At 39.6% G+C, this 26,493-nt stretch overlaps 1 protein-coding gene across 13 annotated transcripts in view; it reads left to right on the top strand.

The window, feature by feature from the left end:
• Positions 1-26,493, top strand: part of RYR3 (ryanodine receptor 3) — a 564,793-nt gene that overhangs the window by 205,809 nt on the left and 332,491 nt on the right. For all 13 annotated transcript variants that reach the window (XM_075129723.1, XM_075129725.1, XM_075129722.1 and 10 more), the window contains exons 20-25: positions 11,441-11,657; positions 11,898-12,002; positions 17,140-17,243; positions 17,937-18,020; positions 20,643-20,802; positions 21,395-21,542. In XM_075129723.1, coding sequence (XP_074985824.1) covers positions 11,441-11,657; positions 11,898-12,002; positions 17,140-17,243; positions 17,937-18,020; positions 20,643-20,802; positions 21,395-21,542 — 818 coding nt within the window. The remainder of the gene's footprint in view (positions 1-11,440; positions 11,658-11,897; positions 12,003-17,139; positions 17,244-17,936; positions 18,021-20,642; positions 20,803-21,394; positions 21,543-26,493) is intronic.

The following is a 26,493-nucleotide window of genomic DNA, read 5'->3' as shown; positions in this document are numbered from 1 at the left end:
CACAGGTTCCCTTCTTGGAGCTTGAATTTGGTGCTAGGAGCCTTAACAAAACAACCATTTGAATAACTACATTTTTTCAGCCTAATTTCTCTCTCTCCAAATTTCTTTCTTAGTAACAGTCACCTCAGCTAGAAGGGTATTGGAAGTTGGAGCATTTTCTATGGAGCCTCATCTATGTATTTTTCATAATGACAGATTCTTTGTCTGGACCTGTCATTTATTCCAAAAATAAATACATTTTTCCACGTTCTTTTCTCCTAATCTAAGCATCCCAAGGAGATTGAATGTCATAAATTAGGTGTCAGAAAAGTACTTAAAATCTATCTCAAGAACACAGCTCTTTTCATTTTATATGACTCTCCAGCTAAAGGGAAGAAAGCCTCTAAATCTTCTATTACAAGGTGGATTAAGGCAGAGGTTGCTGAAACCTATAGAGCATTTGAAGTGAATTCACCAAATAATGTTACAGCCCACTCCCTGAGGGGTTCAGCAACCTCTTGTGCAGAGAGGTCTTGCACTTCATATGAATCTGTAAGGAAGCAACGTGGACATCAGTGAACACACTCACAAAGCACTACAAGTTGGATTTCCTTTCTTCTTCAGATGCAGCTTTGGGGAGAATCATAGGACTGGAAGGGACCTTGAGAGGTCATCTAGTCCAGTCCCCTGCACTCATGGCAGGACTAAGTCTTATCTATACCATCCCTGACTTAACCTGCTCCTAAAAATCTCCAATGACGGAGATTCCACAACCTCCCTAGGCAATTTATTCCCGTGCTTAACCACCCTGACAGTCAGGAATTTTTTCCTAATGTCCAACCTAAACCTCCCTTGCTGCAATTTAAGCCCATTGCTTCTTGTCCTATCCTCAGAGGTTAAGAAGAACATTTTTTCTTCATCCTCCTTGTAACAACCTTTTATGTACTTGAAAACTGTTGTTATGTCCCCTCTGTCTTCTCTTCTCCAGACTAAACAAACCCAAATTTTTTCAATCTTCCCTCATAGGTCATGTTTTCTAGACCTTTAATCATTTTTGTTGTGCTTCTTTGGACTTTCTCCAATTTGTCCACATCTTTCCTGAAATGTGGTGCCCAGATCTGGACACAATACTCCAGTTGAGGCCTAATCAGCACGGAGTAGAGCGAAAGAATTACTTCTCATGTCTTGCTTACAACACTCCTGCTAATACATCCCAGAATTATGTTTGGAAACAGCATTATACTGTTAACTCATATTTAGCTTGTGGTCCACTATAACCCCCAGATCCCTTTCAGCAGTATTCCTTCCTAGGCAGTCATTTCCCATTTTGTATGTGTGCAACTGATTGTTCCTTCCTAATTGGAGTATTTTATATATCCTTATTGAATTTCATCCTATTTACTTCAGACCATTTCTCCAGTTTGTCCAGATCATTTTGAATTTTAATTCTAGCCTCCAAAGCACTTGCAACCCCTCCCAGCTTGGTATCATCCACAAACTTTTTAAGTGTACTCTCTATGCCATTATCTAAATCATTGATGAAGATATTGAATCGACCCGGACCCAGAACTGATGCCTGTGGGATCCCACTAGTTATGCCCTTCCAGCATGACTGTGAACCACTGATAACTACTCTCTGGGAACAGTTTTCCAACCAGTTTTACACCTGCCTTATAGTAGCTCCATCTAGGTTGCATTTCCCTTGTTTGTTTATGAGAAGGTCATGTGAGACAGTATCAAAAGCTTTACTGAAGTCAAGATATACCACGTCTACCGCATCCCCCACTATCCACAAGGCTTGTTACCCTGTCAAAAAAAAAAACTGTCAGGTTGGTTTGACATGATTTGTTCTTGACAAATCCATTCTGACTGTTACTTATCACCTTATTATCTTCTAGATGTTTGCAAATTTTTTGCTCCAATATCTTTCCGGTTACGGAAGTTAAGCTCACTGGTCTGTAATTCTCCGGGTTGTCCTTATTTCCCTTTTTATAGATAGGCACTATATTTGCCCTTTTCCAGTCTTCTGGAATCTCTCCCGTCTTCCATGATTTTCAAAGATAATCGCTAATGGCTCAGATATCTCCTCAGTCAGCTCCTTGAGTATTCTAGGATGCATTTCATCAGGCTCTGGTGACTTGAAGACATCTAACTTGTCTAAGTAATTTTTGACTTGTTCTTTTTCTATTTTAGCGTCTGATCCTACCTCATTTTCACTGACATTCACTATGTTAGACGTCCAATCACCACCAACCTTCTTGGTGAAAACTGAAACAATGAAGTCATTAAGCATCTCTGCCATTTGCACGTTTTCTGTTGTTATCCCCATCCCCCTCCACCCATCCCTCGTTGAGTAATGGGCTTACCCCGTCCTTGGTCTTCCTCTTGCTTCTCATGTATTTGTAGAATGTTTTCTTGTTACCCTTTATGTCTGTAACTAGTTTGGTATTGTTTTTTGCCATGGCCTTTCTAATTTTGTCCCTACATACTTGTGTTATTTGTTTATATTCATACTTCAGAATATGCTGCCACAGCATTTATCTGGGGTCAGTCCCCATGTACATTATTTGAACCCTCTCCCCCAACCCCTTCCCTGGGGGTGAATACTGCTTTGCACATCCTGCAGTACAGACTACTTATCTGTGAATTTTCTTTCCAATACCCTCTGATGTTCTTGCCCACCTGGAGAAGATTCATTTTTCTTAGAATTATAGCTTTTTCCCTCTGTTTTCACAGATTAGAATGGAAAATACATGCTTGTGTAAAGGAATATTTGTTTGTTCCCTAAGTCTCTGTTACAAGGTTCACATGTTAAATTTAGGTGACTAAGGGTTTGTCTACATGACCACTTAGTTTGCAGCAAGCTGGCGGGTGAATCTATCTAAAGCTAGCCTGCTAAGATCTAACTGTCCCTGTGGACTTGCTGATGTGCCCTAACAGTTTCTGAGTGTTTCAAACATGGTAATCAGAGCATACTAAGGAACTGTGCACATTAGGAGGGTCTACAGGACAGTTAGTGTGGGTAGACCAGTGCACAGTAGATTCACTTCCCAGCTAAAAGTTGGTGTGGACAAGCCCTTATTGTAATATATTCAGTTAGTATTTTTCGGCTTTGGAAGCTGTCATTTTTGGTTCTCCACAGAAGGGTCATCCTGGCTCCAGGCTGGCTGTCAATCTGTGCTCTGCCTCCAACTAGCAGGGAGAGGGGGAATGCCCACAGTACAGACTGTTGGACATGGAGGGTATTAAAGAAAATTCACAGGTAAAAAGGAAAATTTTGTGGAAACAGCTGAACCATTTGGCTGAAACACACACAAAATTCAACCTGAGGCAGATACCTGACATGGAAAATTTCAGCCCGAATGGTTATAGTGTGTCCAAGTTATAAACAGTTGAAACTAAAGTTTTATAATGGGAAGTGTGGAGCAACATGAACTGTGGGAAGCACTACTATCTCCTCCTATGATAACATAACACCGTTGGAATTCAGATAATCAAGGAAGGGATTTAACCAGACCACTGTCTTGAGAACTCAGTTTCTTTAAATTTATTCAGATTCATTTAATCTCTGTTTAAGATAGCATGAAGTGACAGAAGTGAAGTCTGAGACTAAATTAAAATGCGCTTTCTAACACATTTATATATATCACAGCTGTTCAGAGGATCTGAGAAACTAGAGGGTCCAGATGTTTTGACATGAAGAGTCAATATGTTTAGAGATAAGTGCTATGTGCAGTTAGTAGCTGAACAGGTGGTATGTTAAATACTGATACCACAGAGCTCTCTATTTCTCAGTCCTGTTCTGTATCACAGAATAATATTAGCTATTTGACATTCTTATCATTCATCCTAGAAAAATCATGTATAATGGAGCGAGCTGTAACCGCAGCTGTCTGGGATATTGAGGAATATGTTTGAGAAAAATATGTCCAATTGAATTATAAGATTTTTTTCCATTTCAGTGCTGAGCCTAAATGCTCTATTGGCTAAATAATTTACTTAACCTTTTGAATAAACTGCAAATCAAGAAGTTTATATGTTTCTAATATACTATTAGTAGGTAATATTATGCCAGAATCAGAAATCCTGTTCACCATTTATCTATGCTATCTCCATTAACTAAAAATAGAAATTGAGAAACCAAGAAATAAAAAAAACATCATAAACTATTTTTCATTAACTTAAAATGAATGGAGATGGGCAAATGTAATGGGAATATCTACACTAAGGAAAATATGTTGGAAGATCTTATGAAACATGTCATGTTGATGACCGTGGTTTCCCCTTTAGCAAAAGCAAAGTGCCAGTGGAAATTTCCCCATAAAGATGTGCACCCCCTTCCCTACACAGATTTAGCCTCAGATTTACGACAGGGCTGCTAAATACAGGTAGGATGGTGATTTAATGCTAACAATAGTAGTGCAGTAAATGAACCTGGAAGGAAGGAATACCAGCATCAGATATAACTAATTTTCTGGTGCCTGCAATCATTCTTCATGTGTTCAGTGAAAGCAGATAGGAAGGAGAATGGGATGCACTCAGGCTGAAAGGAGCAGAAGCAAAGTGAAGGTAAAAACAAAGAAGAAAAGAGCAGTAAAAAAATTAGAGGAGAATAGGAATGCAGGAAAAGGAGGGGGAAAAGAGAAGGGAAGAGAAGAACAGTAAAACTAGAAGAAAGCCATAGAAGTGAAAACTTTATATAGAAAAAAGGATGGAACCTGGTAGATGTGAATTCTTGAAGGATTTTTAGGTTTGTATGGGGGGAAGAGTTTTGGATAGTCCCTGTTCTTGTTCCACTGTTGTTCTTCTGTCTCCAGCTGAAGCTTATTACTTTTTTCATACATCTTTTTTCTTCTTTTTCCTGAATCTGCCTCACTCTTTTTCATTGGAATTGTATGGGCACAGGCATTTGTCACATTTTGTTCCTAATTTGCCCAGATTGGCCTATCATGGAGAAGGGTTAGGAGTGAGGTGGATATAATTCATTACATAATATAATATAATATAAATCATAATTCATTACAAAGCCATTCGCACATATGCATGGGATAAAAGTAAAAGAGCTATAAAAGTTTGGTTGACAAAGGTAACTTCATAGATATAATATATTTAGACTTTTCTGAGCTGTTTGATTTAATACAACACAACATTATGATTTAAAAATTGGGACTATGCAGCATCAGTAAAGCATTATGTTAAATGGATTAAAAACTGGATAATCTCAAAATGTAGTTGCCAATGGACAAGCATCATCAAATGGAGGTATTTCTAGTGGGATTCTGCAGGGGTTCAACATTTTTATCAATGATCTTGAAGTAAATATAAAATTACTACTGATGAAATTTGCAGAAGATACAAAGATTGGCAGAGTGGTAAATACTGATGAGGACAGGGCAGTTATTCAGAGCAATCTAGAGCACATGGTAAGATAGATCCATTCAAACAAAGTGTGTTTTAACACAGCTAAATGTAAATTTTTACATCTAGAACAAGGAATGTAGGCCTACTTACAGAATGGGGGACTGTATCCTGGAAAGCAATGACATTGAAAAGGATTTAGGGGGTCAGAATGGGTAAGCAACTGAACACAAGCTCCTAGTGCAAAGCTGTGAGAAAAAAGGGCTGATGTGACCCTTGGATATATAAACAAGGGAATAATGAGGTGATTTTACCCCTGTGTATATGGCACTAGTATGAGACTGATGATTAAATATGCCTAGCACAGTGGGATGTTGGTCCATTACCAGCAGTGGCGGATTGGCCACTGGGACCCGTGCCCAGGCGCTCTGGCCAATTGGGGGGCCCTGGAAAAATGGGTGCCCCTGTGCCATGACCCACTTTGCCTGCCCGGCCCTCCTGCCAGGGAGCAGAGTCTGAGGGTGGGTACTTCCCCCACCCACCTGGTGCTCCATCTGGGGAGCGGGGTCGGGACACGGGGCTTGCTGCACTCTCCAGCAGGAGCACTGGGTGGATGGGTGGAGCGGGGCAAGCCCTAGCACCCTGACCCTACTCCCCAGGTAGAGTGCTGGTGGGCGGAGCAGGGCAAGCCCCTGTGCCCCAACCCCGCTCCCCAGATGGAGCGCCAGGTGGGCAGAGCATAGCATCATAGAAGATTAGGGTTGGAAGAGACCTCGGGAGGTCATCTAGTCCAACCCCCTGCTCAAAGCAGGACCAATCCCCAACTACATCATCCCAGCCAGGGCTTTGTCAAGCATGACCTTGAAAACCTCTAAGGAAGGAGATTCCACCACCTCCCTAGGTAAGGTAAAAAAGTTTTTCCTAACATCCAACCTAAACCTCCCCCAGTGCAACTCCTTTTTCTGTCATCTGGTACCACCGAGAACAGTCTAGATCCATCCTCTTTGGAACCCCCTTTCAGGTAGTTGAAAGCAGCTATCAAATCCCCCCTCATTCTTCTCTTCTGTAGACTAAAGAATCCCAGTTCCCTCAGCCTCTCCTCATAAGCCATGTGTTCCAGTCCCCTTATCATTTTTGTTGCCCTCTGCTGGAACCTTTCCAATTTTTCCACATCCTTCTTGTAGTGTGGGGCCCAAAACTGGACACAGTACTTTAGATTAACCAATTTATTTGAGCATAAGCTTTCGTGAGCTACAGCTCACTTCATCCGATGAAGTTACTCTGAAACCGGCTGTTACTCTGAAACCTGTCAGTACTCCAGATGAGGCCTCACCAATATCGAATAGAGGGGAATGATCACGTCCCTCCATCTGCTGGCAATGTCCCTACTTGTACAGCCCAAAATGTCATTAGCCTTCTTGGCAACAGGGGCACACTGTTGACTCATAGCCAGCTTCTCGTCCACCATAACCCCTAGGTCCTTTTCTGCAGAACTGCTGCCAAGCCATTCGGTCCCTAGTCTGTAGCGGTGCATGGGATTCTTCCCTCCTAAGTGCAGGACTCTGCACTTGTCCTTGTTGAACCTCATCAGATTTCTTTTGGCCCAATCCTCTAATTTGTCTAGGTCCCTCTATATCCTATCCAGCGTATCTACCACTCCTCCCAGTTTAGTGTCCTCTGCAAACTTGCTGAGGGTGCAGTCCACCCATCCTCCAGATCATTAATGAAGATATTGAACAAAACCGGCCCCAGGACCTACCCTTGGGGCATTCCGCTTGATACTGGGTGCCAACTAGACATGGAGCCATTGATCACTACCTGTTGAGCCCGACAATCTAGCCAGCTTTCTGTCCACTTTATAGTCCATTCATCCAGCCCATACTTCTTTAACTTGCTGGCAAGAATACTGTGGGAGACCGTATCAAAAGCTTTGCTAAAGTCAAGGAATAACACATCCACTGCTTTCCCCTCATCCACAGAGCCAGTTATCTCATCATGGAAGGCAATTAGATTAGTCAGGCATGACTTGCCCTTGGTGAATCCATGCTGACTGTTCCTGATCACTTTCCTCTCCTCTAAGTGCTTCAGAATTGATTCTTTGAGGACCTGCTCCATGATTTTTCCAGAGACTGAGGTGAGGCTGACTGGCCTGTAGTTCCCCAGATCCTCCTCCTTCCCTTTTTTAAAGATGGGCACTACATTAGCCTTTTTCCAGTCATCCGGGACCTCCCCCGATCACCATGAGTTTTAAAAGATAATGGCCAATGGCTCTGCAATCACATCCACCAACTCCTTTAGCATCCTCGGATGCAGCGCATCTGCTTCCATGGACTTGTGCTCATCCAGCTTTTCTAAATAGTCCCGAACTACTTCTTTCTCCACAGAGGGCTGGTCACCTCCTCACCATGCTGTGCTGCCCAGTGCAGTAGTCTGGGAGCTGACCTTGTTCGTGAAGACAGAGGCAAAAAAAGTGTTGAGTACATTAGCTTTTTCCACATCCTCTGTCACTAGGTTGCCTCCCTCATTCAGTAAGGAGCCCACACTTTCCTTGATTTTCTTCTTTTTGCTAACATACCTGAAGAAACCCTTCTTGTTACTCTTAACATCTCTTGCTAGCTGCAACTCCAAGTGTGATTTGGCCTTCCTGATTTCACTCCTGCATGCCAGAGCAATATTTTTATACTCCTCCCTGGTCATTTGTCCAGTCTTACACTTCTTGTAAGCTTCTTTTTTGTGTTTAAGGTCAGCAAGGATTTCATTGTTAAACCAAGCTGGTCGCATGCCGTATTTACTATTCTTTCTACACATTGGGATGGTTTGTTCCTGCTACCTCAATAAGGATTCTTTAAAATACAGCCAGCTCTCCTGGACTCCTTTCCCCCTCATGTTATTCTCCCAGGGGATCTTGCCTATCAGTTCCCTGAGGGAGTCAAAGTCTGCTTTTCTGAAGTCCAGGGTCCGAATTCTGCTGTTCTCCTTTCTTCCTTGTGTCAGGATCCTGAACTCGACCATCTCATAGTCACTGCCTCCCAGGTTCCCATCCACTTTTGCTTCCCCTACTAATTCTTCTCGGTTTGTGAGCAGCAGGTCAAGAAGAGCTCTGCCCCTCGTTGGTTCCTCCAGCATTTGCACCAGGAAATTGTCCCCTACACTTTCCAAAAACTTCCTGGATTGTCTGTGCACCACTGTATTGCTCTCCCAGCAGATATCAGGGTGATTGAAGTCTCCCATGAGAGCCAGAGCCTGCGATCTAGTAACTTCTTTTAGTTGCCGGAAGAAAGCCTAATCCACCTCATCCCCCTGGTTTGGTGGTCTGTAGCAGACTCCCACCACATCACCACCCGTGTTGCTCGCACTTCTAAACTTAATCCAGAGACTCTCAGGTTTTTCTGCAGTTTCATACCGGAGCTCTGAGCAGTCATACTGCTTTCCTATATACAATGCAACTCCCCCACCTTTTCTGCCTGCCTGTCCTTCCAGAACAGTTTATATCCATCCACGACAGTACTCCAGTCATGTGAGCTATCCCACCAAGTCTCTGTTATTCCATTCACATCATAATTCCTTGACTGTGCAAAGTCATAATGAATTTGCAAAATAATAGTTCTGTGACAAAAGATTGCAATGCTTTAAATGCAGACGTGATAATACTGCATGATAAAGCAAGAGAAGCTGAAATATAAGCAGGAAAGCTCTTAGATAAATAGGAATGTCTGCAATAAGGATCTGCTCCAAATCCCACTGACTTCACTGGGAGTTGGTTTGAGCCTCATGAGCCGAGTACAACAAATTGCCTTTTCTTATTTATTCTCTCTTGTCTTTCCATCAGTGTGAAAATTCCTATATAAAAGTGAAAATAAGGTGTTAAACTTAGATTTATGAAAAATATTGACTAGTTCTTATATATTACTCTTGTAGCGGTTATGATTTGTATTATAACTAGTGACTTTCACATCTCTTTCTAATTACAGTTAAATTCTGTACCATCTTAGCTATATTACAAAACTTTTTTAAACTGACACTTAAATATCTATAACAGCTACAATATTCCCAAATTCATTGGTGGTGTTATTGCAGTTTGTTTTCTTTTATTGTCAACTAACTTGGTTGTGGTTACTTATTAACCTAATTATTTACAGTTTATCGTGATTAATTTGTCAGGGATTGTTGCTGAGATAAATATACATCTGTGAAGAATGTAATCACTTTGGACTAAATTGCATGAGTTTTGTAGAGAACTCCACCCATAAAGAAATACTAATGCCTTTGTATACATTGCTGCGGTTACTATATCAGCAATGTTTTTGATTAGTGATAAAGTAATTAATCAGCTACTTAATACTGCAGGTCATTTCTGTTTAAATGTCTAACTATATAGAGTAATAAATTACATACACACCAAAATTGGTACAGTATTAAACATTTTAAATAGGGTGATGGTTTCATTGAATTTATGGTTTTATGGTATGAATACAATTAAAAGGTAATGTTAACAGTAAGATTTGTTGTCCAAGTTTTCATTGTCTGTAGACATAAGCATGAATGAAACTATTAGGAAGGCTTTATTATTAATCTAGTAAATGGCTGGCTAATCTAAAGATTTTGCCTCGATACTGTTACAATGTGTATGGGATTGTTTTTGAACACTCAAGATTGAGGGTGAAATTAATAATGCTGTTACAAATGTTTTCAAAACAAAAATGCTTTTGTGCTTTATAAATTGAGATTGAAAAGGGTGCAACTGACTAAAGAAGTCAGTCGCCAACACACACACACACTCTCGCACATCTAATTTCAATGAATTATGTGGTTTCAGAAATAGAACATGATTAGCATGTATGTATTTGGCTGAAACACATCTTCCAGCTAACAAAATGTTTCTTAGGTTTATTCTGATATTTCATCTTAGTTAGGAATCGGGTGTTTCATTGTTGTGGTTTTGGGTTTTTTTAAGAAGAAAAGGAGTACTTGTGGCACCTTAGAGACTAACAAATTTATTAGTCTGCGAATACAGACTAACACGGCTGTTACTCTAACACCTTTTTTTTTAAGGAATTTTAATACCCATGAAAAGTTCTGGGCTGATAGTCCTGTAGATAGAACACTTTTATTTATCTCCAAAAGAGGTATAGACAAATCAGCAACATTATTATGGTCTTGCTCACATTGTCCTGCCACTAATCTTCAGTTGTTCTATAGCATTTGTAGTTCATTCTCCATTACTGTTGTTCAGCCCTGAGCCTCTTTCTTGCACTACAAACAAACGGATCAATTAGTATCAGTTTTTATAGTATTTTGATGGTGTGGACACCTGTTCACCATGAAATTAACTGAGGACACTAACTCATTCCAGGCAGGCCACTCAATCAAGCAGCCAGTAGATGGCTATTGCTTTTAGTCCTTATTGGTGTGGGATCAGTTCACACCATGTACATAGGTAGCTTTTCTTTTACTACCTTTATTTCATTTATTACTATAGTCTTAAATTTACATTAAAAATATATGGCTGAGGAGAACTGGAGAGCCCTGTATGTTAATAGAGACTTCAATGAGGATCATGACTCAAACCTACAATGATGATATCTGCGGTGAAGTAATTTTGTTGGTTTAGTTGTTGCACAAGGTTATTCTGATTACTCAGTTCATCATAGATAAATGGAAAGCTTAGTTTGATAATTTAGGGTGGGATTTTCAAAAGTCCTTAAGTGACTTTGGAGCACAAGTCCTATTGAAACTTGGAATTGTGCTCCTAAATCACTTACCTGCTTTTAAAATCCCACTCAAAATGTAGATATTTATTTAAAGAATGACACAGGTGTATTTGGGAATAGAGATTTGAGTTAAATAGTCAAGTTTTGCATTTACCAAAGCATAAATATTTTAATTAGTTTGTAGACTATAATTTTTCAGTATATAGTATCAACTAACGTTAGTGCTTGGTAAATCCTTAGGGATTCCTTAAACTTAAGTAGTGTGTCAAAATCTTTATAGATTTCCATTTTTAAAAGATACCAAAATTGAACTTTGTCTCCAGTTGACCCATTTGCTGTGTTATTATAGGCTCTTATTTAAATGTTTCACTTTTTCATTCAAAATTGCGTAGGGTTCGTTTCCTACTGGGTGGACGTCATGGAGAGTTTAAGTTCCTGCCTCCCACTGGATACGCACCCTGCTATGAAGCTTTGCTTCCAAAGGAGAAGATGAAATTGGAACCAGTAAAAGAGTATAAGAGAGATTCTGATGGAGTTAGGGATTTGCTGGGTACAACACAATTCCTCTCCCAAGCTTCCTTCATTCCTTGTCCAATAGATACCACTCAGGTATGTCTACTTTACAATAACGGAAGTGTAAAATTCATTTTACCCAGAATCTTAAAATAAGCAGTAAAAAAATTAGGCCAGCATGTATCCTCTCTTAGCGATATACTGTTTGTGCAATACAGTATTTAATAATATGTTAAATAATCTTGGTATCAGTTATTATAGTTGAAGTCTTTTAGGAAAGTTGGACATTACTGAGTCTCTTCTCTCTTGTTGAATCTTGAAATATTTTCTTCTTAGATTGTTTTGCCTCTTCACCTTGAAAAGATCAGGGACAAGTTGGCTGAAAATATCCATGAACTATGGGGAATGAATAAAATAGAACTTGGCTGGACCTATGGCAAGGTAAGTTGTGAGAGTACTTCTTAGGGAATAAATATCCTTATTATATGTGAAGTTGGTAGTACCACCAACTGTTAAGACTGTATTCCAGAATGATAGAAATGTAGGACTGGAAGGGACCTTGAGAGGTCCAGCCCCCAGCGCTGAGGCAGGAACAAGTATGCTTAGCTCATCCCTGACAGGTGTTTGTTAAGTTCGTTCTTGAAACCTTTCACTGACAGGGATTCTGCAACCTCCTTTGGAAGCCTATTCCAGTATTTAACTATCCTTATAGTTAGAAAGTTTTTCCTAATATCTAACCTAAATCTCCCTTGCTACAGATTAAGCCCATTACTTCTTGTCTTACTTTCAGTGGAATGGAGAACAATTTATCACCGTCCTTAATATAATAGCCCTTAATGTACTTGAAGACTCTTATCAGTTCTCTCTTCAGTTTTCTTTTCTCAAGACTAAGCATGAGCTTTTCCTCACAGGTCAGGCTTTTTAAAACTTTTATAATTATTGTTGTTGTCCTCTGGACTCTCTCTACTTTGTCCACATCTTTCTTCAAGTGTTGCACCCAGAACTGAACACAGTGCTCCACCTGAGACCTTGTCAGTGCTGAGGAGAGTGGGATAGTTACTTCCCATGTCTTACATACAACATTCCTGTTAATTCGCCCCAGAATTATATTGACCTTTTTTACAACTGCATCACATTGCTGATTCATATTCAGTTTGTGATCCAGTATAACCCCCAGAGCCTTTTAATTAGTACTACTACCTAAGCAGTTATTTCCCATTTTGTAGTTGTACATTTGATTTTGCCTTTCTAAGTGTTGTACTTTGCATTTACCTTTATTGAATTTAATCTTTTTGATATCAGACCAATTCTCCAATTTGTCAAGGTCATTTTGAATTCTAATCCTGTTCTCCAAAGTACTAGCACCCTCTCCCACTTTGGTGACATCCACAAATTTCATAAGCACATTCTCCACTCCATTTTACAAGTAATAAATGAAAATATTGAATAGTACCAGATCCAGAACAGCCCCCTGTAAGGTCCTATTAGATATGTCATCCCAGTTTAACAGTGAACCATTGATAACTATTCTTTGAGTATGGTCTATCAATCAGTTGTGCATCCATTTTGTGGTAATTTTCTTTTGAGAATGTCATGTGGAATTATGTCAAAAGCCTTTCTAAAATCAAAGTGTATCATATCTACAGATTCCCCCCAATCCACTAGGCCAGTAATCTTTTTTTTAAAAAGGAAATTAGGTTGGTTTGGCATGATTTGTTCTTGACACATCCATGTTGGCTATTACTTATAACCCTATTATTTTCAATATGCTTACCACTTGATTTTTTGTTATTTTGTTTCAGTATATTTCCAGCTATTGAAGTTAGGCTGACTTTCAGATGCTCTTCGTCTTAAAAGATATTTTAAAAGATAGCTTTAAAGACATGTTTTCTCAGGGAGATTAGAGAGGCTAAAAAAGCAGAAAGCGCAGTAATAATGGGGGATTTCAATTTTCCTCATACTGACTGGGTATATGTGATCACAGGAAAACATAAAATTTCTAGACATTGTAAATAACTGCTACTTTGATCAGCTTGTCCTGGAACCCAAAAGGGGAGAGGCAATTCTTCATTTAGTCCAAAGTGGAGCACAGGGTTTGGTCCAAGAGGGGAATATAGATTAACCTCTGGGTAATACCAGCCATAATTTAATTAAATTGAAAAATCTTTGTAGGGGGAGAAGTGACAAAGAAACCCACCACAGTAGCATTTAATTTCAAAAAGGGAAGCTACTCAAAAATGAGGATCTAGTTAAAGGGAAATTAAAAGGAACAGACCTGAGGGTGAAATGCTTGCAAACTACATAGAGACTAATTAAAAACACCATAATAGAGGCTCAAATTAAATGTACCCTCCCCGCCCAAAAAAAACCATAGAGGACCAATAAAATGCCACCATGGCTAAACAACAGAGTAAAAAAAGGCATTTAGGGCAAAAGTTGGAAATAAAATCCTAGTGAGGAAAATAGAAAGGATAATAAACTCTGGCAAGTCAAGTGTAAAAGTGTAATAAGGCAAGCCAAGAAAGAATTTGAAGAGGAACTAGCAAAAGGCAAAAACGAATAGCATTTTTTTTTAAGTACCTCATAAGCAGGGAGTCTGCCAAGTAGTCAGTGGGGCTACTGGATGATTGAGGTGTTACAGGTGACTCAAGGAAAACAAGACTGTTGTGGAGAATCTAAATGAATTCTTTTCATCAGTCTTCACTGCAGAAATGGGGGAGATTCCCACACCTGATCCATTCTTTTTAGATGATGAATCTGAGAAACTGTCCCAGATTGAGGTGTCAGTCGAGGTGGTTTTGGAACAAATTGATAAATTAAGCAATAATAAGTCACCAGGACCAGATGGTATTCATCCAAGAGCTCTGATGGAACTCAAATATGAAATTGCAGAACTAATAACTGTGATGTATAACCTGTTGTTTAAATCAGCCTCTGTACCAGAAGACAGGTTTCAGAGAAGCAGCCGTGTTAGTCTGTATTCGCAAAAAGAAAAAGTACTTGTGGCACCTTAGAGACTAACCAATTTATTTGAGCATAAGCTTTCGTGAGCTACAGCTCACTTCATCGAATGCATCTGATGGGGAGGGATAGCTCAGTGGTTTGAGCATTGGCCTGCTAAACCCAGGGTTGTGAGTTCAATCCTTGAGGGGGCCATTTGGGATCTGGGGCAAAAATTGGGGATTGGTCCCGCTTTGAGCAGGGGGTTGGACTAGATGACCTCCTGAGGTCCCTTCCAACCCTGATATTCTATGATTCTATGATTCTTACCACTCAAGAAAGAGATCTTGTAGTCGTAGTGGATAGTTCCCAGAAAACATCCTCTCAATGTGCAGCGGCAGTCTAAAAAGCTAACAGAATGTTAGGAACTATTAGGAAAAGGATAGATAATAAAACAGAAAATATCATAATGCCAGTTTTTAATAAAGTTGTGGATTAATTAAATCACAGCCAGTGTCTCCTGTCCTCCTCCTGGTATAGCTGGACAATAGGTCCATCAATGGCAATTAGCCAAGATGGTCAGGGATGCAACCTCAGCTCCAGTTGTCCCTAAAAGTCCCAATCTTAGAAGCTGGGAATGGTTGACAGGGGATGGATTATGTAGAAAAGGGGAAAAAAACACCGTGGAATGTAGGTAGGCCTGGCATGAGTAATTGAAGGTATTGTGGGAGGCCTCATTCTTTGGAAGACAGGATTAAAGAAATAAATAAATCATCAGGCTGAAAATGTTTGTGCTCAGATAAGTAAATGGGTTAGTATGCAAAAATACAATGTCTGAGCTAGCTAAGATAAGAGGGGGAATGCCCAGGGAGCCATTTACTATGAACAAGATAACAATGGACAAGAGAAACCAGGAGCGTAAAGATGAGGTAAAGAGTAGTGTTGAACGAGGACAATGTGTGAACAGAACATGCTGTACAGGGGTTGGTTCCTGCAAAGTAACCAATCCAATCCAACGTTTCAGAGTAGCAGCCGTGTTAGTCTGTACCAGCAAAAAGAAAAGGAGTACTTGTGGCACCTTAGAGACTAAATCCAATCCAAGAATGTGTGATGCAATGTATAGTAAGTGCAGAAGTCTAAGTCTGCTCCTGGGGACCCTTTGGAGCTTAGCAAGCAAGGGGACTGAATTAGACTTGTACCAAGCAGTTGGTGCAGGGTCTTGTGGTACCATCTATGATAACAAATGGTACAGTATCATTTCAGTCTTCAGCCATATCAGAGCATGGTACAGACAGGAATGGAAGAGCATATGCCCCCCCCCCCTTCTCTGGTATGGGTAGAATTTTATTACCCATAAAACTTTCAGTATCTGAGGAGCTTCATTCCCCTGTATTGGCTCCTCATATCCTCCTTTCCATAAGGGAAAGTAGGATATCCCTGGGACCATCAGGTTTCCCAGTATGGCCAAGCTCAGGGTTGGCTCCATGACCTACATAATCATACTCTGTCTTGCCTATGGAATCTGTTGAAAAAACATCTTCCTCAGAGTCTCAGCAAATACACAATTCTCTCCCATATATCCCCTGGTGGCTCCCCTTTCAGAATTTTATTGAGATTGGTGATATTTTAAGCATGTTGATGGGAGAGATTCTCATCATTACCCTTATAAGACTTGGGAAGGTTCCTTTGGTGTTCCCCTCCTGACCCATATGGGGCCCCCAATGGCATTACTGGAATCCATGGGATCCTTATAGAGGTAGTTTAGGAGAATGCATAAATGTCTTAGCAAGGAGACTGAAAGTATGCAACCTGAATTACCACAGCAACCACACCAACAATTGCCACAGCAGGAAGATGTGATCAACACCCAGGGGAGAAGATCTCATCTTCGTCCCCTGATGAGGTTGTGGTGCTCTCTCCCTTCTTATGCTGATTATTTGAAACAGTTTCAAGAGCTGATGCATTGCAGATCCAACTGGAAGTGATCCAGGAATCTCATCTTAAGTTATTAAACTCTTTAGATGGCAGGATATGTAGCACTTCCAATTAATGAAGCAGTATTGGAATCTGCTAAAGCTGAATGGGACATTCAGCCACAATACCACCTACATGCAAAAGGCTGACAAGAAATATTATACACCTCTCAAGGACTCAGAGTTTTTTATCTTCACATCATGCTACTAATTCTTTAGTGGTCAATGCTGCTGGGAGAACGAAGCAATATCTCTCTGACACCACAGGATAAAGGACAGAAATGGTTAGATTAACTCAGGAGGAAGAGTTATTCTTCAGCTACTCTTCAATTTAAGTAGCAAATTAGCTTGGCTCAGACATGCACTATGAGTTTTCACAGAGTAAGGACTGCAGTATTTAGCCTACTGTTTGCCTTCTCATTCACTAACTATGATTTTACATCTTTCACTATGTTTCAGTGGTTAAGGGGGGTGTTCCATACTTCATAATTTATCATGGAAAGACTCATTTATATAATACTGAATAGCTGTTATAAGGCATCGTAGGATGGATGGTAGAGTTTGTAATACTTTTATCTGTGCAAGGAACAAGTTTATTTTTGCAGTACTGAAATTAGTCTGAGTGTGGTAACGGTACAATATCTTTTTCTGGTATTCTATTATAGATACGGGATGATAATAAAAGACAACACCCTTGTCTCGTGGAGTTCTCAAAATTACCTGAAACAGAGAAGAATTATAACCTACAAATGTCAACAGAAACCCTAAAGTGAGTTTTAAATATAATATTAAAAAGAAATAAAGTTTTATATTTTGGTTGATTCTGCCATTTTAAAATCATAGAATCGTAGGACCAGAGGGGACCTGCACTCAGGGCAGGATTAAGTACTGTTTAGACCATCCCTTACTGGTGTTTGTCTAAGTGTGTTGTATGGTTCCAAAATGTGCAAGTCAGATGGACAATCGCGTCCAAATTCCGTTCAAAATAATTTATACAATTTCTGCTGACTTCATTGGGAGTTCTGTGTGTATATTTAAAGGGCAGAATTTGGTCATTTATTTGCAGAGCTATAGAGGAGAAAACAGAGAGAAATTCTGCTGACGTTACTCATGATAAAAGTCCCTGGTGAGTCTAACTTGCAGTGGACTACTCGTTGCAGAAGGACAAGCGAGATTTGGCCCATGTTTTTTAAAACATTAGTTTGTACTTTTTTTTTACTTTGATGCTACTGTTCATTTCGTTTTGTAATCCTATTTCTGCTGACTTTTGCTAAATCAAAGTCTTTATTTTTCCAAAGCCTATAAATCTGGAATTAAATGAGAGGTACATCTGAAGTATTTCAAGTATGAAGAATTACGAATAACACAAAACAGTGCATGAGAAGGCACTATTTTCCCTTAATGCCTGATAGGAGCTGTAACTTCATTCTATTTTACAACAACGAACTTTTTGTCTTTATAGAACTCTTTTGGCCCTTGGATGTCATATTGTGCATGCTAATCTGGCAGCTGAGGAAGATCTTAAGAAAGTAAAACTTCCTAAAAAGTATGTATCTTAACAATAATTATCATGCATTTATTATAATTCTTAATTATGTGTGTGTTACTTAAACAGAAAATACTCGTTGCAATTGTTTTGGTAAACATTATTTTTAAAAAAATTATTTTTCGCTGATAATGCTAACTATACGGGCTATGAAAGTTTCACATATACAGACTGCCTGGGCACATGAATACTGACTTGCAACAGCAAATTTTTGTTCCAACACCTGGCCTCTGATGATTGCTGACTGCCAGTCTTGCTGTATTATGTCACCCGGTGGAGTGGCTGTGAGAAAAATAGCCATGCACTGGTGGCTGTATTGAACTAGCATGCTCTTTTTATCTTGTGATGTTAGCCTTGTGTAACCCCAGAATAGAAAGTTTATTTTATCGTGTAGCAAAATATAGTAGATGATACTGTTCTGTACTTAAAAAGGTATATTCCTCTTCCATATAACTGTCTCCATTTTCCATTTACTTTTTCATTTTGGGTAAAAGTATTGTACTACATACAAAAATGTACAAAGACAAGATTAATCTACCTCTATTGATATTTAGAGGAAAACACTGGGAAAACACAATTCAACATTATGCATTAATTAGGTATTCTCAGCATACTTACCTTTTGTATGGTACTTTGTATCAACAATAGTAATAAACACTTCTTCAGTATTAAAAAGAGTTGAAGATAACTTTTAGGAAGTTGGAATCCAATCCTGCAAACATGTATACATATGGGTTACTCATGGGGATAAATATGTTCACGATCAGGCCTTTAGTGCTTTAGGCAAAGAAAAGTTTCCTTTAAGGCATTTGCCTTTGAAAAGGTCTTTTCCAAATGATTGTATGGGAGAGTACAGTTCATTGCTGGAGGCTGTGTCTGAACTTTAATGGAGTAGTTTTATTTTTATTTCCTTCTTGCTCTAAACCTTCAATGAGCTGAATTCACTACTGATTTGAGGATAGGGCCACTGGTGGTTGAAAGTCTGAGAATGGAGAAGCTGAATTAGTGCAAGGCTGCCACAGTGTCTCTTCCACTCAAGAGCCTTCAAGCAACCTGCACAGCCCAAAAAGTGGCAAACATGGTGCAGCAAACATGCTACTTCAGCACATCTCTGTGGCGGCCTCTGCTGATGGGGATATCATAGTACTGACACAATTTAAAGTTCCCATCCTTTTGCAAAATCCTGAAGACAAACTGGTCAGTCTTTCTGGCATAGGAAAGTGACATGTGCAGTAAGCAAAAGGAATGAATTCAGCTCTACATAGGAAGAATAAGTTTATGATTCTGAAGAGAGCAATACATTCAGTAATTCTATGTTGTGGGAGATGACGTTGAACCATTTGATGATATTGGTGAAGGAAACCTTTTCCAAGGTTTTAATTGCCAAAAACATTTTTCAGCCATGGTAAAACTCTTTTGATGTTATTCCTTTCTACAATAAACAAAGTAAAAGCCAGTTTCTGTCTGTGTTAGTCATATATATGATTCATATGAGAAACACTTTAGTAGATTGTTGCTTTGGTGGATTCTGCAAGGTAAGGTACCTTCACAGTATACTGTATCTCTAGGACAGCTACAGTTTAATTCATAGCACAAAAGGCTTTAATCTTTTTCTAACTGCTTGCTAGAATATGAGGCTTCACTGAGGTCAGTGGAAGTTCCTTATTGTAGGTTTTTTGAGTAACTGCTTGTATATTAATGGCCGAGTCCTGAAATGACATAATATCCATGCTATTCAGTGACTGTTTTGTTGTGTAAGTGTAACCTACACACCTTCTGGGTTTGGTGTTCGTCCCATCTAATGGCACTGAGACCACTTAGAGAGAGAGAGATAAAATGAATTTGCTCTACAGCCTTAGCTAACAGCCAGTTGGCTTTTAGCTCATGCTGTAGAGGTTCATGTACTAAGCTACAGAGGTCCCCGGTTTGATCGTGTCCGCTGAGGACTGGGGTCTGTCGGCGTTACATAAGGTCTTCAAAACCTTTGATATATTTAAACTACATTTTAAACATAATACTCTACAGAAAACTCAGGTGTCTTAAAATATTTGGTTTTATTTATTTTATTCAGTTTTATATATGAAGACGTTAAAGTATATAATCATTAGATGCTAGTGTATTTGAATAGAAAGCATATTAATTGAAATACAATCTATATTCTACAATTTACATCTTTTTTTAAAAAAACATTAATCTCCATGTCAAACATTATAGAAATGTTCAAAATATAAATATATCTTCTAATATTTAAAATATAAACATATAAATCTAAATTTGTGCTAAAAAGCACAGTTTATAACATTTTGTTATTTGTTTTACAGCAGCTATTTAAGGACCCAGGAAAGCATTTGGGTCTCATTGAACTAGGTGCTGTACAAATTGGTGGTAAATTAGAGTGTCTGCCTCACAGAACTTCCATGTCATGGGTCTTGTCATAACTTAGAATGGATTCCTCAAGTAAATGGGGAGTGAGGGATGGAGACAGAGGAGAAAATCACACTAAATGCCATATGGAAAATTTAAGAATTCCATCCTTGTGGGGGAAAAAAGTATTTTTTAAAGTTTGTTTTTAAGTTTGCCAAAATAATTTTCACTATTACTATTGTTTTTATTGGGTTATAGTTACATGATGTCAAATGGGTATAAACCTGCCCCTCTAGATCTTTCTGAAGTGAAATTGTTACCTTCTCAAGAAGTTTTAGTTGATAAACTTGCAGAGAACGCACATAATGTCTGGGCAAAAGACAGAATAAAACAAGGATGGACCTATGGCATTCAACAGGTAAGAACCACTTTGTCAGAGACATTTGAAAGCTGTAGAACTGGTGAGTTTGAGCATAGTTAAAGTACTTTTTTATGAATCATTTTTGGATGTTAGATATGAGAAAAATATAAACATAGATTGTACCAGGTACTGTATCTAATATATGATAAATTTTAATAGGCTTTGATCATGCAGTTGGTCCATGGATTGCATGGATCACCTGCTTGGATCTGATTGTAGGATCAGGGCTTGAGGAAGTTAAGTTTTTCTTTTAAACTATAACACTATAGAAGTAGTGTCTCACTCAGTTAATTATAAAATTTCTCAGGGACATATTTCCTTAATTTCCCTCATTCTCGTTTTGTGTGTAGTAACAGTTACTGACTTCTGTGTTTAAGTATTGCATTTACTAGCTTTTATATTTATAAAAATGCCTTTTATTTATGATGTGAGTATGACTTTTATATTGGGGGGGAGGAAGACCCCAAGCCTATATTTTATGCAGAAAAGAAAGAGCGTAAGTTAATATTGACTGTCTCTTATTACATACATATTGTGTAAAGTTTAAAACACAATTTCCTTGAAATACTTTCTTGTGACTTCTCTTTAGGACCTTAAGAACAAACGAAATCCTCGACTGGTGCCATATGCATTATTAGATGAGCGTACTAAGAAATCAAATAGAGACAGTCTTCGTGAAGCTGTTCGGACTTTTGCTGGTTATGGATATAATATTGAGCCACCAGACCAAGAACTAGGTATGTCTAGTAAATGCTAATTCTTCTTCATGTAGTGTCCCTATGTGTGCTCCACTTCAGGTGTTGCATGCACTTTTGATTGGAGATTTTCAGTAGCAGTGGTTGTTCAGCTTGTGCACACTCTCATGAGATCTTTGTGCTCCACACTGAGAATATATAGAACTGTTTTATGGCCAGGGACTGAGCATCCAGCATGCTTGCTTTCAGATTATAATTTAGCCTTAATGTTAGTGTAGTTAATTTAGTTAATTTTATGATTTTGATAATTTTTTTATTTGACTAAGAGGTATTTTTGCTCCCCTCCCTACTTTCCTTGCTTATGCCAGAGGGACTTCCCTTGGGGGTTGTCGTTGCTGTGGTATACCAGGACACCCAGGCTTCAAGAACTGCCTCTCATGCTCAGAGTCCATCCCAGTTAGCAATGGACATTCTCAGTGCCTCCGCTGTTTGGGAGACACCCATGTACCTAATAACTATAAGATTTCCACATCTTTTAAAAGCAGATCTAGAAAAAAAATGGAGAAATCAAATTTAGACTCCTGATGATGCGCAAGCCCTCAGACCAGCCTAGATCCGGACTCAGAGGACCCTTTCCATACCACAGCCTTTGCATGCACTTAGTGCCCCATCCATCTCTGTATCCAGCTCACAAGAGAAGGGCACCAAAAAAGGCTCTGAGGAAGAGTTCCAACTCTCCCACCAGAGAGCCTTCTTCAAAGAAATCTAAGTCACTTCAGAGAATGACAGTTCTGAAGATGTCAGGTCGCAGAGCAAATACCATTGAGGCTCCAAGATTTCTGGTACTGGGAGCTCATCAAAGATTTCCAGTTCCTCCAGGAGTAATGGAACCAAGCGTCCAAAAGTGTCCTTGGTGCTGACCAACATGGTCTCTCCAGCACAGATTCTAAGTGCTCTGCAGTAAAGAAACCAGTATCATATATGGATTCCTTTGTGCTACCGTTGGTATCTAAACTGGTATCCCATACTGCTAAGCACTATAAGCCATTAACATTTTTGGACTGACATCAGACACCAGACATGTTCCACCGAAGCAATCAGTGTCTGTGGTACCGGTGGCATCTTCCAGGCAGGCTCTACTGAAACGGTCAGCACCCTCAGTATGTTGATTGCAGTCTTTAACCTCAGCTCAGGTTTACTCAGTACTGCTGGAGATCAGATACTCAGAAGATCTGCTTGTTTCAGATGAGCTGGAGTCTCCATTGTTAATGGGTACTGAATGTTTAGTGGTGCCCAGATCTGCTGGGACACTGAGGCCTCATCTTTATCAAGTACCAGGGAGATCCAAACCATGTCAGGCAGGCAACTATCTTCACTTTTGTTGTCCACCCATCTCTGGACAGTGCTAAGGATGATTCCTCTGATTCTCAGAGCTCTGTCCAGGGGTCGCTTATCTACCACAGAAATGACATCTCCCCTGTCACCTACCCAGAAAGGAAATTTCCAAGGAAAAAACAATCTTGTGCCACATCTCACTGGTTTGATCAGCAGTGGATGCCCCCTCTTCCACCCTATGGTCCCCCTCGGTGGGCATATTGGGACCTATGGGCTGTTTATCACCAATAATTCTTGAGATCTCTGAGATATTCCCATGGGGAGCATAAAAAAAGATAATGACCTGTTCTATCCCTTACTTCTCAGTAGCCTGAGCATCAGGAGGAAATTTTGAGGAGCAAGAGGCCAGAGTGGACAAGGAGGTGACACATCAAACAAATATCTCATCATCATGGCGAGATGAGGCTGTAATGCTTTCAGCACCTATTTTGGCAAACAACTTCAAGCACTTTCAGGAACAGAATAAGCTTATCACTGATTGACTCAAAATTCCTTTAAAGGAGGTCTAAGAGTCGCAGCATAAACTTCTGGACATCTTACATTTGACAGCTTCCGCAGAAGTAGTGTTACCAGTGAATGAGGCTGTACTGGAACCTCCCAAGACAGTCTGGCAGATTCCTGCCATGGTATCCCATACGTGTAAATGGGCAGACAAAAAGTACCATGTTCTATGTAAGAATTCAGAGTTTTTGTTCTCCTACCCACAACCAAATTCTTTAGTTGTGAAAGTGGTCAAAGAGTGTGGTAGACAGCACCATGCAAAGTCTACACCATATGGTCAGGACAAAAGTGACTTGATTGCATAAGAGCTACTCTTTTGCAGCCCTGCAATTCAGGATCACAGATTACCAGGCTCTGGTGGCAAAGTACAACCACACAAATTATGGTAAATTCAACCCCTTTATTGAACACCTTCCTGACAAACATCAAGAACAGTTCAAGGCCATCATAGACGAAGATCACCTCTTAGCGAGGACCTCACTGAAAGCCTCCATAGGGGTACCCAAACCTGTGGTTCAGTTAATCATCACGGTCATCATACATCAAGCATCTCAGCTGCCTGATCTTATATGAAGATCCAAAATACCATGTAAGACCTCCCTTTTGATGGACTTAAATTCTTTTCTGAATCCACAGGCAAGTGTCACCATAACTTTGGATGCATCTCTTGTGGGGTGGGGAGTGCACCTAGACACACACAGCATCAAGGTCAAATGATTTGCCCAAGAGGCTTATCTCTGCATCATCCTCTTGGAATTAAGAGCAGTCAGGAATGCCTATCTACACTTTCTTCTATTCGTCAGGGGCCAATCTATAAAAACCTTGGTGGACAACATAGCCTGCATGTTTTACATAAATCTCTAGGGAGGGCGAGATCCCCCCTCATTTTGTGTCAAAGCAACATATGGAACTAGAGTACAGCCAATCACATCCTCATCTCAGTCTTAACCTTCCAGGCATTCAGAACACCATGACTGACAATTTGTACAGGCACTTCTCACAAGATCATGAATGGGAATGAATTGCACTCTTAGACGCATATTTTTAACTTGAAAATTCCCAGAGGTGGACCTCTCTGCAACTGCTGCTAACAAAAAAATGCAAGAAATTCTGCTTGAGGGGAGGACAGGATCATCAGTCTCTAGAGGATGACTACTCTTTGGAGACACAGCCTTCTCTATGCATTTCTTACTCTTTGGAGACACAGCCTTCTCTATGCATATCTACCCACACCTCTCCTCTTGAAGCAGCTGAACAGAGCCAGACTGATTCTAATTTCACCAAATTGGATGAGAAATATGATGCCCTTTCCTGATTTGTAAGGCTTCCTCCGCAGTATTATACATCCAGACCATTCCTCATCTGCTACCCCAGAATTCTGGTTGGACTCTTCATCTCCACCTGAACATTGTTTGACACAGGGCCTGGCTCCTTGTGGTTCTCAGGGATAGAGACTTCCTGCACATTAGAAGAACAACAGCTATTATTAAACAGCAAGATGGCATCTGTGCAAAACAATTACCTAAAAAACAGAGAGAGATTTCATCACCAGTGTGTCCAGCCACAGGTTTCACCTGTTCCCTTTTCCCTCTCTGTGGTTCTTGATTACCCGTTAGAATTAAAAAACAGTCCGGTCTTTCCATGAGTTCTGTTGAGGTTCACTTGTGGCTGCCAGAGCCTTTCAGTCTCCTCTAGAAGGATTCTCAGTGTTTGCCTACCCCATGAGGGCAAGATTCATCTAGGGGTTGATGAATCTTTCTGCAGATTAGCAGTCATTGTTTTAAAATTAAATTCTTCCATGATATTCTAAGGCAGTCAAAAACACTGGAAGTGTGCTCTTTTGCTTCTTTGTAATGTAGAAGGAAATATATGTGTATATTTCTCTTTTAAGGACTTTTTCTCCCCCCCCCCCTTTTTTTTTTACTTCAGACGTATAAGGAATGTCACGTTTGGGCTCTATTTTCTCTAGAGGATAACTAGGAGGTCTAAAGGGTACTTATTGCAAGCCATAAAACTTTAATTGAAGGGAAAGGATGTTGAATCTTAAAGGCTTCCTTTAGCCAAAATGTTAGTTACATAAGCTAAATAGATATTAACATCAACAAACAAAAACCAGAATGTTAAACATTCTGGCTACAACACCCTTACTCACTCAAATGTTCAGCTTTCACTCTTTGCTCTGGTGATACCACCATTTCCTGGCTTGGCAGTAATCAGTGAGTCTTCCAGCCTAGACCGGGCTTGAATTTTAATGTGGGTGGGGGTAAAACCACAATGTGTTTAACGTGGGGGGCGGGAAGGGGGTTAAAAACACAAGCAGGAAAAAACATACTTACAAAAAATCAAAATCTCTCAGATTCACTTTATACTAAATAAACAAGCCCAATTTTTATTTCCTTTCAAAGTCATCTCTGACTGCTTTTTAAAGGCTCAATCCTGCATCCATGAAAGTCCAGTGGGAGTTTTGCCATCCACTTCACTTCAATGGAAGCAGGATTTTACCTTAAATTGTGGAATGGATTAATTCTATTAAATAATAAACTCTATTGATTCAGGGCAAGAAGGAGCAGACCTATTATTCCTATAGCTGGAGCTATCAGCTAATGTTTAGTAATGTGCTCAACAGAATTATGAGCAGTTTACAGCAGCAGTCTTGCTCAAATGTAGGAAGTCTCTACTCCCATGCAACTTTGTGCTTGGGGCTGTTCCTTGGGAAACAGACTTTTGTTACTCCCCAAAGTTTCTTACACAACCATTCAGTTGTAGAACTAGAATTTGTAATCCTGTGTAGCTTTTATACTGTACTAAATTGTGGATCATTTAGCTTTATCATGGCTCGATGTCTCTCTGTTGTTAATATTTACAGGAAGAATTTATAAAGCTTGTGTGTATGCTTTTTTGTGTTTTAAAAACATATTTGTAAATAAATCTATAGGAATAATTTTTAACATAAAATACAAACACCCAGACCTGAAGAAGAGCTCTGTGTAACTGTGAAAGCTGGTATCTTTCACCAACAGAAGTTGGTCCAATAAAATATATTACCTTACCCACTATGTCTCTCTAATATCCTGGGACCAACACAGCTACAACAATA

Source organism: Caretta caretta, chromosome 6 (genome assembly GCF_965140235.1).
Source record: "Caretta caretta isolate rCarCar2 chromosome 6, rCarCar1.hap1, whole genome shotgun sequence".
Classification (NCBI taxonomy): Eukaryota; Metazoa; Chordata; order Testudines; family Cheloniidae; genus Caretta; species Caretta caretta.
This window is presented reverse-complemented; position numbering and strand designations above follow the sequence as displayed.